This window comes from Telmatherina bonti (assembly GCF_933228915.1).
Source record: "Telmatherina bonti genome assembly, chromosome: 22".
In the NCBI taxonomy this organism is placed as follows: Eukaryota; Metazoa; Chordata; class Actinopteri; order Atheriniformes; family Telmatherinidae; genus Telmatherina; species Telmatherina bonti.
Window position 1 is genome coordinate 1,836,960 of NC_136631.1, and position 19,704 is coordinate 1,856,663.

The following is a 19,704-nucleotide window of genomic DNA, read 5'->3' on the forward strand; positions in this document are numbered from 1 at the left end:
CTCCCGTTCCACCACATCACCATGAGAATCTCCCGTTCCACCTCATCACCATGAGACTCTCCCGTTCCACCTCATCACCATGAGGATCTCCCGTTCCACCTCATCATGATGAGAATCTCCTGTTCCACCTCATCACCATGAGAATCTCCCGTTCCACCTCATCACCATGAGAATCTCACATCCACCACATCATGATGATAATCTCCCGTTCCACCTCATCACCATGAGAATCTCCCGTTCCACCTCATCATGATGAGAATCTCCCGTTCCACCTCATCACCATGAGGATCTCCCGTTCCACCTCATCATGATGAGAATCTCCCGTTCCACCTCATCACCATGAGAATCTCCCGTTCCACCTCATCACCATGAGAATATCCCGATCCACCACATCACCATGAGAATCTCCCGCTCCACCTCATCACCATGAGAATCTCTGTTCCATCTCATCATGATGAGAATCTCCCGTTCCACCACATCACCATGAGAATCTCCCGTTCCACCTCATCATGATGAGAATCTCCCGTTCCACCTCATCACCATGAGAATCTCCCGTTCCACCTCATCACCATGAGAATCTCCCGTTCCACCTCATCACCATGAGAATCTCCCGTTCCACCTCATCACCATGAGAATCTCACATCCACCACATCATGATGATAATCTCCCGTTCCACCTCATCACCATGAGAATCTCCCGTTGCACCTCGTCACTATGAGAATCTCACATCCACCACATCATTATGATAATCTCCTGTTCCACCACATCACCATGAGAATCAACCGTTCCACCTCATCATGAAGAGAATTTTCCGTTCCAACTCATCACCATCAGAATCTCCCGTTCCACCTCATCACCATGAGAATCTCATGTTCCACCTCATCATGATGAGAATCTCCCGTTCCACCTCATCACCATGAGAATCTCATGTTCCACCTCATCATGATGAGAATCTCCCGTTCCACCTCATCACTATGAGAATCTCCCGTTCAACCTCATCACCATGAGAATCTCCCGTTCCATCTCATTACCATGAGAATCTCCCGTTCCACCTCATCATGATGAGAATCTCCCGTTCCACCTCATCACCATGAGAATATCCCGATCCACCACATCACCATGAGAATCTCCCGTTCCACCTCATCACCATGAGAATCTCCCGTTCCACCTCATCACCATGAGAATCTCCCGTTCCAACTCATCACAATGAGAATCTCCCGTTCCACCTCATCACCATGAGAATCTCCCGTTCCAATTCATCACCATGAGAATCTCCCGTTCCACCTCATATCCATGAGAATCCCCCATTCCACCTCATCACAATAAAAATCTCCTCTTCTACCTCATCACCATGAGAATCTCCCGTTCCACTTCGTCACCATGAGAATCTCCCGTTCCAATTCATCACCATGAGAATCTCCGACTCCAACTCATATCCATGAGAATCCCCCATTCCACCTCATCACAATAAAAATCTCCTCTTCTACCTCATCACCATGAGAATCTCCCGTTCCACCCCGTCACCATGAGAATCTCCCGTTCCACCTCATCACCATGAGAATCTCCCGTTAAACGTCATCACCATGAAAATCTCCCGTTAAACCTCATCACCATGAGAATCTCCAGTTCCACCTCATCACCATGAGAATCTCCCGTTCCACCTCATCACCATGAGAATCTCCCGTTCCACCTCATATCCATGAGAATCTCCCGTCAAACCTCATCACCATGAGAATCTCCCGTTCCACCTCATCACCATGAGAGACTCCCGTTCCACCTCATCACCATGAGAATCTCCTGTTCCAACTCATATCCATGAGAATCTCCCGTTCCACCTCATCACCATGAGAATCTCCCGTTCCACCTCATCATGATGAGAATCTCCCGTTCCACCTCATCACCATGAGAATATCCCGATCCACCACATCACCATGAGAATCTCCCGTTCCACCTCATCACCATGAGAATCTCCCGATCCACCACATCACCATGAGAATCTCCCGTTCCACCTCATCACCATGAGAATCTCCCGTTCCAACTCATCACAATGAGAATCTCCCGTTCCACCTCATCACCATGAGAATCTCCCGTTCCAATTCATCACCATGAGAATCTCCCGTTCCACCTCATATCCATGAGAATCCCCCATTCCACCTCATCACAATAAAAATCTCCTCTTCTACCTCATCACCATGAGAATCTCCCGTTCCACCCCGTCACCATGAGAATCTCCCGTTCCACCTCATCACCATGAGAATCTCCCGTTAAACGTCATCACCATGAAAATCTCCCGTTAAACCTCATCACCATGAGAATCTCCAGTTCCACCTCATCACCATGAGAATCTCCCGTTCCACCTCATCACCATGAGAATCTCCCGTTCCACCTCATATCCATGAGAATCTCCCGTCAAACCTCATCACCATGAGAATCTCCCGTTCCACCTCATCACCATGAGAGACTCCCGTTCCACCTCATCACCATGAGAATCTCCTGTTCCAACTCATATCCATGAGAATCTCCCGTTCCACCTCATATCCAAGAGACTCTCCCGTTCCACCTCATATCCATGAGAATCTCCCGTTCCACCTCATCACCATGAGAATCTCCCATTCCACCTCATCACCATGAGAATCAACCGTTCCACCTCAATACCACGAGAATTTTCCGTTCCAACTCATCACCATCAGAATCTCCCGTTCCACCTCATCACCATGAGAATCTCATGTTCCACCTCATCATGATGAGAATATCCCGTTCCACCTCATCACCATGAGAATCTCCCGTTCAACCTCATCACCATGAGAATCTCCCGTTCCACCACATCACCATGAGAATCTCCCGTTCCACCTCATCACCATGAGAATCTCCCGTTCCAACTCATCATGATGAGAATCTCCCGTTCCACCTCATCACCATGAGAATATCCCGATCAACCACATCACCATGAGAATCTCCCGTTCCACCTCATCACCATGAGAATCTCCCGTTCCACCTCATCACCATGAGAATCTCCCGTTCCAACTCATCACCATCAGAATCTCCCGTTCCACCTCATCACCATGAGAATCTCCCGTTCCACCTCATCACCATCACAATCTCCCGTTCCACCTCATATCCATGAGAATCTCCTGTTAAACCTCATCACCATGAAAATCTCCCGTTAAACCTCGTCACCATGAGAATCTCCCGTTCCACCTCATCACCATGAGAATCTCCCGTTCCACCTCATCACCATGAGAATCTCCCTTTCCAACTCATATCCATGAGAATCTCCCTTTCCACCTCATCACCATGAGAATCAACCGTTCCACCTCATCACCATGAGAATCAACCGTTCCACCTCATCATGAAGAGAATTTTCCGTTCCAACTCATCACCATCAGAATCTCCCGTTCCACCTCATCACCATGAGAATATCATGTTCCACCTCATCATGATGAGAATCTCCCGTTCAACCTCATCACCATGAGAATCTCCCGTTCCACCTCATTACCATGAGAATCTCCCGTTCCACCTCATCATGATGAGAATCTCCCGTTCCACCTCATCACCATGAGAATATCATGTTCCACCTCATCACCATGAGAATCTCCCGTTCAACCTCATCACCATGAGAATCTCCCGTTCCACCTCATTACCATGAGAATCTCCCGTTCCACCTCATCATGATGAGAATCTCCCGTTCCACCTCATCACCATGAGAATATCCCGATCCACCACATCACCATGAGAATCTCCCGTTCCACCTCATCACCATGAAAATCTCCTGTTCCACCTCATCATGATGAGAATCTCCCGTTCCACCTCATCACCATGAGAATATCCCGATCCACCACATCACCATGAGAATCTCCCGTTCCACCTCATTACCATGAGAATCTCCCGTTCCACCTCATCATGATGAGAATCTCCCGTTCCACCTCATCACCATGAGAATATCCCGATCCACCACATCACCATGAGAATCTCCCGTTCCACCTCATCACCATGAAAATCTCCCGTTCAGGTCTGGATCAGACTCCAGGTTTTACAGAACTCTCCAGGTCTGGATCTTGTCAGAGAAGAATGAGTAAGTGAATGTGGACTTTCTACTCCTTCCATCAGGAATACACGGTGGACGTGTTCTTCCGTCAGAGCTGGAAGGACGAGCGCTTGAAGTTTCATGGACCAATGAAAACTCTGCCTCTCAACAACCTGATGGCCAGTAAGATCTGGACTCCAGACACCTTCTTCCACAATGGCAAGAAGTCTGTAGCTCACAACATGACAATGCCCAACAAGCTGCTGAGGATCATGGAGGATGGAAAGCTGCTCTACACGATGAGGTACCTGCATTGTGTTCATTCGGTTCCTCCATCATGAGGTAACTCAGGCCCGACCGATTTGTTGGCTGACCAATTAATTTGGCCAATTTTCATCCTTTTCAAAATAATCATCAGCCAGAGTTTTGCCAATTAAACACTGATTTATTCTCTGCATTTCTCCAGTTCTAGTTTAACTCTCTTTGATGTGTGTAATAATGACTGAGAGCTTTTCATTTACGCTATTTTCCTAAAGTTGTGCTAACTTAGCTTAAGTTATTACTGCCTGTCTGTAGTATATAGGGCATGCACTAAGTGTGATCTGTGTGTGTGATGCGATCAGCAATCACACACACACACACACACACACACACACACACATATATATATATATATATATATATATATATATATATATATATATATATATATATATATATATATATATATATATATATATATATATATATATACCCAGCCAGCCACCCTCCCAGGGTGGGTGGGTGGATGTTCATCTCTCCAGCTCAGGTTCTCTACCAGAGTCCTGGGAGGCTCCTCTTCAGTATCTCAGCTGTTCCTAGGACTGATCTCTTCTGGACGGAGATGTCTGATGTTCCACCAGGTATCTGTTGGAGCCACTTCTCCAGTGGGGGGGACACGGCCCCCAGTGCTCCCATCACTATGGGTACTACTGTTGCTTTCACCCTCCAGGCCTTCTCCAGTTCTTCCTTGAGGCCTTGTTACTTCTCCAGTTTCTCCTTTTTCCTGATATTTCCATCATTGGGGATGGATCCATCGATCACTACGGCTTTCCTCTGCTGCTTATCCATGATCACTATGTCCGCTTGGTTGGCCACCACCATTTTATCTGTCTGGATCTGGAAGTCCCAAAGGATCTTAGCCCTCTCATTCTCCACCACCTTGGGGGGAGTTTCCCACTGGGACTTTAGGATCTCCAGTCCATATTCTGCACAGATGTTCCTGTACACTATGCCGGCTAAGTGGTTATGGCGCTCCATGTATTCTTTGCCTGCAAGTATCTTACACCCTGCTGTGAGGTGCTGGATTCTTTCAGGGGCTCCTTTGCATCGTCTGCACCCGGGATCCTGCCTGGTCTGGTAGACCTGGGATCCTGCCTGGTCTGGTAGATCTGGGATCCTGCCTGGTTTGGTAGATCTGGGATCCTGTCTGGTTTGGTAGATCTGGGATCCTGCCTGGTCTGGTAGATCTGGGATCCTGCCTGGTCTGGTAGATCTGGGATCCTGCCTGGTCTGGTAGATCAGGACCTGCTCCTGTGCTGCCATGATTAGTGCCTCTGTGCTGTCCTTCAGTCCAGCCCTCTCCAGCCATTGATAGGACTTGTTTATATCGGCCACTTCGGTGATCTGCCGGTGGTACATCCCATGCAGGGGCTTTTCCTCCCATGATGGTTCTTCCATCTCGTGTTCCTCCAGACTCCGTTGTCTGAGACATTCACTAAGTGCTTCATCCCTCGGTGCCCTCTTCCTGATGTATTTGTGGAGCTTGGATGTTTCATCTTGGATAGTGGCCTTGATGCTCACTAGTCCCCGGCCCCCTTCTTTGCTCTTAGTGTATAGCCGCTGGACACTGGACTTGGGGTGGAACCCTCCATGCATGGTGAGCAGCTTCCGTGTTTTGACATCCGTGGTCTGAGCTTCCTCCTTTGACCAGCTTATTATCCCAGCAGGGTATCGGATCACTGGCAGGGTGGAGCTGTTAATTGCCTGGATCTTGTTCTTGCCATTGAGCTGACTTCTCAGTACTTGCCTCAGTCGCTGCAGGTATGTAGCTGTGGCAGCTTTCCTTGTGGCTTCTTCATGATTGCCATTCGCCTGTGGTATGCCCAGGTACTTGTAGCTTTCCTCCACAGCAGCATATATATATATATACATATATATATATATATATATATATATATATATATATATATATATATATATATATATATACATACATATACAAGACGACACCTAACAATGGAACAACAGTCCCTTGCCATTGCCATGCTTCAAACAGGACGTTCTCAGACAGAAGTGGCCACTGAGCTTGGAGTGTGACAGAGTGTCATCAGCAGGTTGCAACAGAGATATGGAGAGACTGGAAGAGTCACAGAAAGGCCTAGAAGTGGACGTCCTTTGGCCACATCCCGTGCTGATGACCGCTACATTGTGAACACTGCCCTGAGAAACCGGATGATGAATGCCACTCAACTCCAGGCACGTTTAAGAGAGGTGAGAGGCACCCAAGTGTCACGTCAGACCATTCCAATCCGTTTCCATCAGCGTGGTCTGCGTGCTAGACGACCTGCACGGGTACCTGACCGCACCACCAGGCACAGGCATCATCGTCTCGCATGGGCCAGGGAGCATTTACGCTGGACGAGGAACCAGTGGGCCTCAGTGCTGTTCTCTGATGAAAGTCGATTCACACTGAGCAGAAATGATGGCCGGCAACGATGTTGGAGACGTCAGGGAGAGCGCTATGCATCAGCCACTGTTGTCACCAGGCCAGCTTTTGGTGGTGGCGGTGTTACAGTGTGGGCAGGGGTGTCCACTTGGTACAGAACTGCCCTACACTTTGTGAATGGTACAGTGACAAGCCCATACTACCTGAATAACATCATTAATCCAGTGATTGTGCCCCTACATGAACAGCACAGGCCTAATTTCATCTTCATGGACGACAATGCTCCTGCTCATCGAGGCCGCATCATCAGGGAACGGCTGTTGGAGACTGGTGTACCTCAAATGGAACGGCCTGCACTCTCTCCAGACCTGAATCCCATTGAAAACCTGTGGGATCAGCTGAGCCGTCGTGTAGAGGCTCGAAACCCTGCACCCCAGAACCTCAATGACCTGAGGGCTGCCCTTCAAGAAGAGTGGGATGCCATGCCTCAGCAGGCAATAAGTTGCCTTGTGAACAGCATGAGACGTCGTTGTCAAGCTGTAATTGATGCTCAAGGGCACATGACCAGATACTGAGACGTTCACATTTTTTGTTGTGGTGTAACTACCATTGTTGTTACCTTTTGTGTTGAATGAATTTTTTGAGATGAGGAAATCAGTAGTGCATCCTTCTACTTAAATGTCTTACTTTTATGATATTATATCACTGTAGCATCAACATATTGCATTTTCCATAAATTTCACCTGAAAGCCAAATATCCCTAACTTTTTGTGAGTAGTGTATATATATACACACACACACACATATATATATATATATGTATATATGTATATATATATATGTATATATGTATATATGTATATATATATATGTATATATATATATATATATGTATATATGTATATATATATATATATATATATATATATGTATATATGTATATATATATATGTATATATGTATATATGTATATATATATATGTATATATGTATATATGTATATATATATATATATATATATATATATATATATATATATATATATATATATATATATGTATGTATGTATATATATGTATATATATATATATATATATATATATATATATATATATATGTATATATATATATATGTATATATATATATATGTATATATATATATATATATAATGATTTAATTAATTGGTTATCTGTTTTTTTTTCTGCCAAAATATCCATATCGGCCGCGCCCTAGAAGTAACGTCATCATGCGTTCATCTGGTTCCTTTGTCATTGGTGTCCTCCAGCCTGAAATATAGACTTTTTCTCCATGTTTTCAGGTTAACAGTTCAGGCTGAGTGTCCGATGCACCTGGAGGATTTCCCCATGGACTCACACTCATGCCCACTCAAGTTTGGCAGCTGTAAGAGCCTCCATCACTACATTAATCATCCATCCCTCCATCTGGTTAAAATGAATAAATGATGAACAAAGAAGTGCAGATGTTTCTTTCCCGTCATCAGACGCCTACACTAATACAGAGGTGACCTACATCTGGAGTAGAAATGCCTCCCATTCGGTGGACGTAGCAGCTGATGGATCCAGGTTAAACCAGTATGACCTGGTAGGTCAGACTGTGGGAAAGGAGACAATTAAATCCAGTACAGGTAAGCAGGCCACACCTGTTATAAGTAGGTCTGTCTCACATCTCTCTATTCTATTCTATTCTATTCTATTCTATTCTATTCTATTCTATTCTGCTTTTATCCAAAGTAACTTACAAATGAGAGTGAGAAGAACACAAGCAGAAAATTCAACAGTAGAGGACATAATAGAAAGGTGCTGGTGGACTGCAGGAGTCCAGGTGGATGCAGGTGTTAACGTGTAGTTCGAAAGGCTTTTTCGGTTCTCTTCCCCTCCTTCAATCGTCTTTCTGTTTATGTAGGAGAACAGAATTTCATCACAAATTATTGTCTTGGATGTAGGGCTGGGCGACATGGCCAAAAAATAAAATCTCCCTTTTTTTTTTTTAAACAAATCCGATTTCCGATTTTAATAGATTTTTTTCCCTTACTGTAAAGAAAAAAAAACATTACAAATGTCAAAAATTATTCGTTTTCAAAAGTGCTTTTTTTTTAAACATACATTTAATAATACACCTCACTTCACTTGTGTAACTTTATTCTAAAAAACTGATAAATAAATAAATACATAATGCCTTCTCTTGGAAGAAAAATAGTTATTCCTTTTAGAGTATTTTGACATCAAATAACCAAAACAATTTCCCACAATGAGTTAATATAAATAAATGTTTCTTTACACTTAAAATGTGTTTGGAGAAAATTGACCTCTTTGATACAAAAATCCCTGAATTAACATTCAGGGATTTTTAAAAAATACCTGAATGTTAATTAAAGCTATATTTCTAACACATATGTATTATTACATTCTGCTGTTTTTTGTTTAATTTACACATTTTTTGCAGAAAGACGAGCCTGTCAGCATCTGGCTTCAGACCCCTGTGGCATGTGCCCCCTCCCACACTGAAAACCTGCGTTTCCATCACACCGAGAACTTCGCAAAATCTAAACATCATCATAAAAACCGCTGCTATTTTACGATATCAAGAGGTGGTTTTCAGACATTTCAATACAGAAATATATTGCAGAAGTGGAATGGAAACACTTTTTTTTTGCGTTTACGTATCCGCAGATGTGACGTGGGGGTCATGACCATTAATTCCAGGTAAAGATGGCGCGGTGTGGAACAAACAGCAAATTTCAGATTTTTAAAAAGAAAGTGAGAGAGAAAAACTTTGACAATCCGAAGTAAATTCTTAGCAGCAAGTAGAAAAACCCTAAAATAATGCTACATGTCCACTTTGCATAAACCCAAACGTGATGCTAATGTGCTAAACATTGTTAAATGGAAACACCCGCATATCACAACTGTTTGTCAAAACGTACAAATATTGTTTTTGCTTTGCAAAAAAATGTAATGGAAACGCAGAGGGTGCACTTGTTGTACGTCGCTAGCTGCCATGTTGTGTTTATGCGTTTCTGTGTGAAAATCCCAATTTTCATAAAAATAAATCTTCATAAACAGCAAATTCGAATTAATCGATTAAATTGATAATCGCCCTACTTGGGTGTAAGAGCAGTATATTGAGTGCTGAGCAGGAAGAATCTTTCTAACTTATTGTGACAAGCAGAGTGGTTATACTAACTGCAGAAATGAACAGCCGAGTCTTCACCTTGGAAGCAAATCGTACCGAATTCGGCAGGTCGTTCCGCCATCGTGGAACATCTGGACTCTGCAGGTCGTTCCGCCATCGTGGAACATCTGGACTCTTCAGGTCGTTCCGCCATCGTGGAACATCTGGACTCTGCAGGTCGTTCCGCCATCGTGGAACATCTGGACTCTGCAGGTCGTTCCGCCATCGTGGAACATCTGGACTCTTCAGGTCGTTCCGCCATCGTGGAACATCTGGACTCTGCAGGTCGTTCCGCCATCGTGGAACATCTGGACTCTGCAGGTCGTTCCGCCATCGTGGAACATCTGGACTCTTCAGGTCGTTCCGCCATCGTGGAACATCTGGACTCTGCAGGTCGTTCCGCCATCGTGGAACATCTGGACACTGCAGGTCGTTCCGCCATCGTGGAACATCTGGACTCTTCAGGTCGTTCCGCCATCGTGGAACATCTGGACTCTGCAGGTCGTTCCGCCATCGTGGAACATCTGGACTCTTCAGGTCGTTCCGCCATCGTGGAACATCTGGACTCTGCAGGTCGTTCCGCCATCGTGGAACATCTGGACTCTGCAGGTCGTTCCGCCATCGTGGAACATCTGGACTCTTCAGGTCGTTCCGCCATCGTGGAACATCTGGACACTGCAGGTCGTTCCGCCATCGTGGAACATCTGGACTCTGCAGGTCGTTCCGCCATCGTGGAACATCTGGACTCTTCAGGTCGTTCCGCCATCGTGGAACATCTGGACTCTGCAGGTCGTTCCGCCATCGTGGAACATCTGGACTCTGCAGGTCGTTCCGCCATCGTGGAACATCTGGACTCTGCAGGTCGTTCCGCCATCGTGGAACATCTGGACTCTGCAGGTCGTTCCGCCATCGTGGAACATCTGGACTCTGCAGGTCGTTCCGCCATCGTGGAACATCTGGACTCTGCAGGTCGTTCCGCCATCGTGGAACATCTGGACTCTGCAGGTCGTTCCGCCATCGTGGAACATCTGGACTCTGCAGGTCGTTCCGCCATCGTGGAACATCTGGACTCTGCAGGTCGTTCCGCCATCGTGGAACATCTGGACTCTGCAGGTCGTTCCGCCATCGTGGAACATCTGGACTCTTCAGGTCGTTCCGCCATCGTGGAACATCTGGACACTGCAGGTCGTTCCGCCATCGTGGAACATCTGGACTCTGCAGGTCGTTCCGCCATCGTGGAACATCTGGACTCTTCAGGTCGTTCCGCCATCGTGGAACATCTGGACTCTGCAGGTCGTTCCGCCATCGTGGAACATCTGGACACTGCAGGTCGTTCCGCCATCGTGGAACATCTGGACTCTTCAGGTCGTTCCGCCATCGTGGAACATCTGGACTCTGCAGGTCGTTCCGCCATCGTGGAACATCTGGACTCTTCAGGTCGTTCCGCCATCGTGGAACATCTGGACTCTGCAGGTCGTTCCGCCATCGTGGAACATCTGGACTCTGCAGGTCGTTCCGCCATCGTGGAACATCTGGACTCTTCAGGTCGTTCCGCCATCGTGGAACATCTGGACACTGCAGGTCGTTCCGCCATCGTGGAACATCTGGACTCTGCAGGTCGTTCCGCCATCGTGGAACATCTGGACTCTTCAGGTCGTTCCGCCATCGTGGAACATCTGGACTCTGCAGGTCGTTCCGCCATCGTGGAACATCTGGACTCTGCAGGTCGTTCCGCCATCGTGGAACATCTGGACTCTGCAGGTCGTTCCGCCATCGTGGAACATCTGGACTCTGCAGGTCGTTCCGCCATCGTGGAACATCTGGACTCTGCAGGTCGTTCCGCCATCGTGGAACATCTGGACTCTGCAGGTCGTTCCGCCATCGTGGAACATCTGGACTCTGCAGGTCGTTCCGCCATCGTGGAACATCTGGACTCTGCAGGTCGTTCCGCCATCGTGGAACATCTGGACTCTGCAGGTCGTTCCGCCATCGTGGAACATCTGGACTCTTCAGGTCGTTCCGCCATCGTGGAACATCTGGACACTGCAGGTCGTTCCGCCATCGTGGAACATCTGGACTCTGCAGGTCGTTCCGCCATCGTGGAACATCTGGACTCTTCAGGTCGTTCCGCCATCGTGGAACATCTGGACTCTGCAGGTCGTTCCGCCATCGTGGAACATCTGGACTCTGCAGGTCGTTCCGCCATCGTGGAACATCTGGACTCTTCAGGTCGTTCCGCCATCGTGGAACATCTGGACTCTGCAGGTCGTTCCGCCATCGTGGAACAGCTGGACTCTGCAGGTCGTTCCGCCATCGTGGAACATCTGGACTCTGCAGGTCGTTCCGCCATCGTGGAACATCTGGACACTGCAGGTCGTTCCGCCATCGTGGAACATCTGGACTCTTCAGGTCGTTCCGCCATCGTGGAACAGCTGGACTCTGCAGGTCGTTCCGCCATCGTGGAACATCTGGACTCTGCAGGTCGTTCCGCCATCGTGGAACATCTGGACTCTGCAGGTCGTTCCGCCATCGTGGAACATCTGGACTCTTCAGGTCGTTCCGCCATCGTGGAACATCTGGACTCTGCAGGTCGTTCCGCCATCGTGGAACATCTGGACTCTGCAGGTTGTTCCGCCATCGTGGAACATCTGGACTCTGCAGGTCGTTCCGCCATCGTGGAACATCTGGACTCTGCAGGTCGTTCCGCCATCGTGGAACATCTGGACTCTGCAGGTCGTTCCGCCATCGTGGAACATCTGGACTCTGCAGGTCGTTCCGCCATCGTGGAACATCTGGACTCTGCAGGTCGTTCCGCCATCGTGGAACATCTGGACTCTGCAGGTCGTTCCGCCATCGTGGAACATCTGGACTCTGCAGGTCGTTCCGCCATCGTGGAACATCTGGACTCTGCAGGTCGTTCCGCCATCGTGGAACATCTGGACTCTTCAGGTCGTTCCGCCATCGTGGAACATCTGGACACTGCAGGTCGTTCCGCCATCGTGGAACATCTGGACTCTGCAGGTCGTTCCGCCATCGTGGAACATCTGGACTCTTCAGGTCGTTCCGCCATCGTGGAACATCTGGACTCTTCAGGTCGTTCCGCCATCGTGGAACATCTGGACTCTTCAGGTCGTTCCGCCATCGTGGAACATCTGGACTCTTCAGGTCGTTCCGCCATCGTGGAACATCTGGACTCTGCAGGTCGTTCCGCCATCGTGGAACATCTGGACTCTTCAGGTCGTTCCGCCATCGTGGAACATCTGGACTCTTCAGGTCGTTCCGCCATCGTGGAACATCTGGACTCTGCAGGTCGTTCCGCCATCGTGGAACATCTGGACTCTTCAGGTCGTTCCGCCATCGTGGAACATCTGGACTCTTCAGGTCGTTCCGCCATCGTGGAACATCTGGACTCTGCAGGTCGTTCCGCCATCGTGGAACATCTGGACACTGCAGGTCGTTCCGCCATCGTGGAACATCTGGACACTGCAGGTCGTTCCGCCATCGTGGAACATCTGGACTCTGCAGGTCGTTCCGCCATCGTGGAACATCTGGACTCTTCAGGTCGTTCCGCCATCGTGGAACATCTGGACTCTGCAGGTCGTTCCGCCATCGTGGAACATCTGGACTCTTCAGGTCGTTCCGCCATCGTGGAACCTCTGGACTCTGCAGGTCGTTCCGCCATCGTGGAACATCTGGACACTGCAGGTCGTTCCGCCATCGTGGAACATCTGGACTCTGCAGGTCGTTCCGCCATCGTGGAACATCTGGACTCTTCAGGTCGTTCCGCCATCGTGGAACATCTGGACTCTGCAGGTCGTTCCGCCATTGTGGAACATCTGGACTCTTCAGGTCGTTCCGCCATCGTGGAACATCTGGACTCTGCAGGTCGTTCCGCCATCGTGGAACATCTGGACTCTGCAGGTCGTTCCGCCATCGTGGAACATCTGGACTCTGCAGGTCGTTCCGCCATCGTGGAACATCTGGACTCTGCAGGTCGTTCCGCCATCGTGGAACATCTGGACTCTTCAGGTCGTTCCGCCATCGTGGAACATCTGGACTCTGCAGGTCGTTCCGCCATCGTGGAACATCTGGACTCTAACTCTACACCTCTGCTGTACCTGATACTCTTTTTTTTTTACCTGTTACTCTACGGCACCTGGTACTGTACTTGGTACTTCACTGTACATGGTTGGTACTCTACTCTACCTGGTTGGTACTCTACTGTACCTGGTTGGTACTCTACTCTACCTGGTTGGTACTCTACTGTACATGGTTGGTACTCTACTCTACCTGGTTGGTACTCTACTCTACCTGGTTGGTACTCTACTGTACCTGGCTGATAATTATATTAAGTAAATCTTTTATATAATACAGCTGGATCATTTCCTTTTCCCATTTATCACAAAGGCAAACTTACATAATTCCATTATGTTCAGTTATATCATATATTTATTTATTCTCCAGTGAGTGGAAGCGTCTTGGAAACGACCCACTAACATCCACTGAAGTGGTTTATTAACAAAAATACCATCCTCATTCATAAATGTGCAAGAAAAGCTTGTAAAGAGGTGTCCACTAACGACCACGATGCATGGAAGGGCAATGTTGCACACTCTACACACAGAAATCTTCCTTTAGGTGCTGTCGGTGCTTTAGTCGTGTGATTCATTACACAGTATTAACTAGGTTAATAATTACACAGTATTAACTAGGTTAATAATCACAGTATTAACTAGGTTAATAATCACACAGTATTAACTAGGTTAATAATCACAGTATTAACTAGGTTAATAATCACACAGTATTAACTAGGTTAATAATTACACAGTATTAACTAGGTTAATAAACACAGTATTAACTAGGTTAATAATCACACAGTATTAACTAGGTTAATAATCACAGTATTAACTAGGTTAATAATCACAGTATTAACTAGGTTAATAATCACACAGTATTAACTAGGTTAATAATCACACAGTATTAACTAGGTTAATAATCACAGTATTAACTAGGTTAATAATCACACAGTATTAACTAGGTTAATAATTACACAGTAGCTAAATATTCTGCATATGGCTCTTTATTCCATCTCGCCTCGTATGTTTGCGTAGAGATCCATGCAGTCACTGCTTTATGAAGTTTAAAGTGGAACTATTATGTTCATTTCAGGCTAATTTATTTTTATTTCTGAGCCCAGAAGGGCTGGGATTGATGGAGTTATTGTCCCAAATGGCTTTATTTACTTCAGACCGACCCTCTCCGTAGGCTGTCAGATCAGCCTGCGGGCAAAACGAGTGGATTGAGACTCTTCCGCATTAAGCCCCGCCTCCCGCCACTGCACAACATCGGGAGCGCGCACCGCACCTGCTTTCACCGTCATTGTAACGTCTCATAAACAGAAGGATTAGGCTCATATGAACTCCATGAAAAAACAAACTACAATGTCAACACATAGCATCCAGCCCTACATGTTGGAACCTGAATCAGAGCCTGAAAACGAAGTGAAAAACAGCAACCCACAGCAACGAATGCAGCAGGATGTCTCTCTTTGGTAAACTCACCAGCCATCGTTGGAAATAACTTTATCCCACGTTTTCCACCCGCCTGATGTATTTGTACATGCCCTTGTTAACCAGTAGAAGGTAACCAATCACCCAACCTTATCCCCCGGGACGTCACAAGGATTTCCACGTAGAAAAAACTCTCTAAAACCACGCGTTTTTCGTCGCCATGGAAACCGAACGGAGGGAGTGCTGGAACTCAAACTCAAACTCAAACATGTGTTTAGGTGATAAAAAACAGCGTCGTTCACATGTCTGATGAGGATTCAACACTGTAACACTGTAGAAAGCTCAGAAAACTCCACACACCAGAATAGGAACCCTTTAACTAGCATCACTGTATATCCAACAATGTTGCATAAGAATATATTCATTAAAGAATTTCAATCTTTAAGTTTCATTAATTGATGACTTGATCATTCCTTTACTGAAGACACAAGGACAAAACATAACTGGCGCACCACTAAACGTGGACTGGGGCTGCGGTAGGCGGTACCCTAACCCTTCATTTCATTTGTGAAAGATGGCAACCTCATCCCCATGTCTTCTCCTTATGCCTCAGTACGTCTCCTCCTTACATCTCTTACGGTCCAGCTGACTGTTACAGCCACAGGCCTCAGCTTCTTATGCATTTAAAGAGTTGAGGACTGACTCCTCAAGATTTCAAGCTGCCATCACACCTCCATGATTGACTGCCTTAGCAGGACACACCCGCATGTGCCATCACCCGCCATTGGCCTTCTCCTTGGCTGGCCAGCATTTTTAATTTTATTGTTTACATTTGTAAACAAAATAGTATGGTGTTGTTGAATCAAATCAAAATTCAAGTGTCTGTTTTCACGGTCAGACTGCATCTTTGGAGTTGTGTGTGTATTTAAACTTGTGCTAGATGTACAAAGGTCATGTCATTTTGACACTAGTTTGTTAACAATATTGGATCAATATTTTTCTTTTTATTTCAGAGACTTAATATTCAGGTTTTTGTCCTGCGATGGACTGGTGAGCTGTCCAGGGTGCACCCCGCCTTTCGCCCAAAGACTGCTGGGATAGGCTCCAGCTTCCCCGCGACCATTCATTGGACTAAGCTGTTGGATAAGGTTTTATGGTTGTGACATAATTCATGTTTGCTCAGGCCAGATCGGGTGTAACCACAAACAGAATTAATGCCACGTCATTCACTAATGATATATGTTATAACAGTTGGCCCATTTTGGATAGTACTTTGCGCTGTGAATTTGATCCTTTTTGATCAGTCAACCCCATGGACCTTGGACTACCTCTGCTTTAATTTTTGTTTATTTTTAAAAAATAAATGGAACACTGAAACTTACAGCAACAAGCTAAACAATGTTTGTAGCAAGTTTTCTTTTTTGCAAAAGTAATTCAAATTTTAAACCACTTTAAAGCTAAATTAAGTTTTTAATAGCATGATGAATGCTAACTCATTTCACTTTTCCTATTTTCTAAAGTACATCATTTGAGCAAGTTAGAGTACATTTAAATTGATTCTACCTAGAAAGTGGTGAAGTGTTCGATTGAACTGCTTTTTGTACAAAATAAGTGTTTAAACTGGTTTTCTTTTGCTCCAGCATGGTAATGAGTTTACAGAATTTATTTGGCAATCTTAATTTGTACAATGAACAATTTTAACTTTTACAAATGTGGAAACATTAATTTTGGAAACAAAATAAATATTTAAAATGAATGAATGAATGAATAAATTAAATTAAATGAAAAATACTTTATTAATCCCCAAAGGGAAATATTGTAGTATATAATAATAATAACTAGAGGAGGTCTTGTTCTGGAGGCTGATGGCTGCTGGCAGGAATGATCTTCTGTATCTTTCAGTCTTACATCGGACCTGAAGAAGCCTCTCACTGAACACACTTTGTTGTTTCATCACTGTGTTGTGGAGAGGGTGTGAAGAATCCTCCATCATCTTCATCAGCTTGTGCAGCATTCTTCTTTGGACAATCAGCTCCAGCGGCTCCAGAGTTACTCCAAGCACAGAAGCAGCTTTCTGGATCAGTTTGTTGATTCTCTTCAAGTCTCTGGTTCTGATGCTACTACCCCAGCAGATGCTGCAAAGCTGACTGCACTCTCCACAACAGACTTATAGAAGATATGCAACATCTTGGTGCAGACGTTAAACCATCTCAGCTTCCTTAAGAAGTACAGTCTGCTCTGACCTTTCTTGTAGATGTAGTCAGTGTTGCATTTCCAGTCCAGTTTGTTGTCCAGCTGAACTCCAAGATACTTGTATTCCTCCACCACCTCCACCTCCTCTCCCAGGATGGAAACACTGCTTTGTTTATTCTTCTTCCTCCTGAAGTCAACAATCCTCTCTTTTGTTTTGCTGCTATTTAATATGAGATGATTGTCACCGCAGCATTTAACAAACTGACTGACCAGTTCTCTGTACTCTGCTTCTTGTCCATCCCTGATACACCCCACAACTGCAGAGTCATCAGAGTATTTCTGCAGATGACAGGACTCAGAGTTGTACTGGAAGTCTGAGGTGTACAGAGTGAAGAGGAATGGCCAGAGTACAGTTCCTTGTGGTGCACCAGTGCTGCTGACCTCCATCAAGGTGAGACAAACAAGGTGGAGGTCTCAGGATGTCCTGATGTGGAGGGAGATGAAGCTGTGTTCTGGTCCATGACTGAGCTGCAGGGTGACAGATTGGAGGCGTGACAGGAAAGCAGTGGGCTTATGGAGGGTGTGTGGTCTGTTGGGCTGGAGGTAGGGGGTGAACTGAACCTGTTGAAGAATATGTTCAGCTCATTAGCTCTGTCCAGACCTCCATCAGGCTGGTCCCCCTTTAACTTGAAGCCGGTGATCTTCTTCATTCCAGACCACACATCCCTCAGGTTATTCTGCTGGAGCTGACTTTCTAACTTCTTCCTGTAGTCCTCCTTGCACTTCTTAGTTTGTGTTTTAAGTTGTTTTTGTGTTGTCCTCAATAACTCCCTGTCTCCATCCCTGAAGGCTTTCTTTTTGATGTTCAGCAGCTTTTTCAGGTCACTGGTGATCCAGGGTTTGTTATTGGGGAAGCACCTCACTGTTCTTGTTGGGACGATGCTGTCCACACAGAAGTTTATGTAATCTGTCACACACTCAGTCATGGCGTTGATGTCGTCTCCATGAGGTTCACAGAGGACGTTCCAGTCTGTAGCCTCAAAGCCTCCTCTAAGAGCATCTTCAGCTTCAGCAGACCAGATTTTGATAGTCTTTGTGATGACTGGTTGCTGCTGAACGATGGGCTTGTAGGTGGAGGTGAGAAGAACCAGATTATGGTCAGATCTTCCTAAAGGAGGCAGGGCAGAACAACTGGATCCATTATTCATATTTGCATAAAATAAGTCCAACATCTTATTTTCTCTGGTGGAGCAGCTGACAAACTGCTGGAATGTTGGTAGAGTTGCAGAGAGGGAGACGTTGTTGAAGTCTCCGGAGATCGCCATGAATGAGTTTGGATGCCGTGTTTGTAGCCGAGCAACGACGGAGCTGATGACATCACAGGCTGTGTCTGGTGCGGTACCAGGTATTATATAAACCACTACCAGAATAACACAGGTAAACTCTCTGGGTAAATAATATGGACGGAAGCTCACAGCTAACAGTTCCATGTCCCTTGTGCATATCTTCTCCTTGACAGTAACATGTCCAGGATGACACCAACGCTGGTTAACCAGCACTGCAATTCCACCACCCTTTAGCTTTCCGCTGTGTTGTCTACTGCAGTCTGCACGGACCGTTTTAAAGCCCGGTACAGACACATTACAGTCAGGGATGTGTTCATGCAGCCATGTCTCGGTGAAGCACATAATACTGCACTCTCTGCATTCTTTCTGACACCTTGTTAGCATCTCCAGCTCGTCCGTTTTGTTAGCTAGCAATCTCACATTACCCATGATGACGGTCGGGAGAAATGGTTTAAATCTCCATCGCTTTCTCCTCTGTATCACTCCCGCTCTGCATCTTCTTCTCTTTCTTTTCAACTCCATCAGGATTTGATGTGTTGTTTTGCTGATAATCCTGATCTGGGAGAGGTTAATCAGTTGATTCCGATTGTAAACAAGTCTTTCGTTGCCATGGAGACTCATCATAACAAGACTTGAAAGAGCGAAAATATGCAGAAAAATCCTCCTTGCAGCACACCCTCCGAACCGGCATGAAAGACCTAATTTGAGCTAATATCTATATGAGAAGAGT

General features: G+C 46.1%; 1 protein-coding gene across 1 annotated transcript in view; it reads left to right on the forward strand.

Annotated features, from left to right (window-relative positions):
* gabra2a (gamma-aminobutyric acid type A receptor subunit alpha2a) overlaps window positions 1–19,704 on the forward strand; it is a gene marked incomplete at its 3' end in the record, with an annotated part of 67,049 nt that overhangs the window by 22,392 nt on the left and 24,953 nt on the right. The window contains exons 3-5 of the mRNA XM_079261956.1: window positions 4,108–4,328; window positions 8,052–8,134; window positions 8,235–8,378. Coding sequence (XP_079118082.1) covers window positions 4,108–4,328; window positions 8,052–8,134; window positions 8,235–8,378 — 448 coding nt within the window. The remainder of the gene's footprint in view (window positions 1–4,107; window positions 4,329–8,051; window positions 8,135–8,234; window positions 8,379–19,704) is intronic.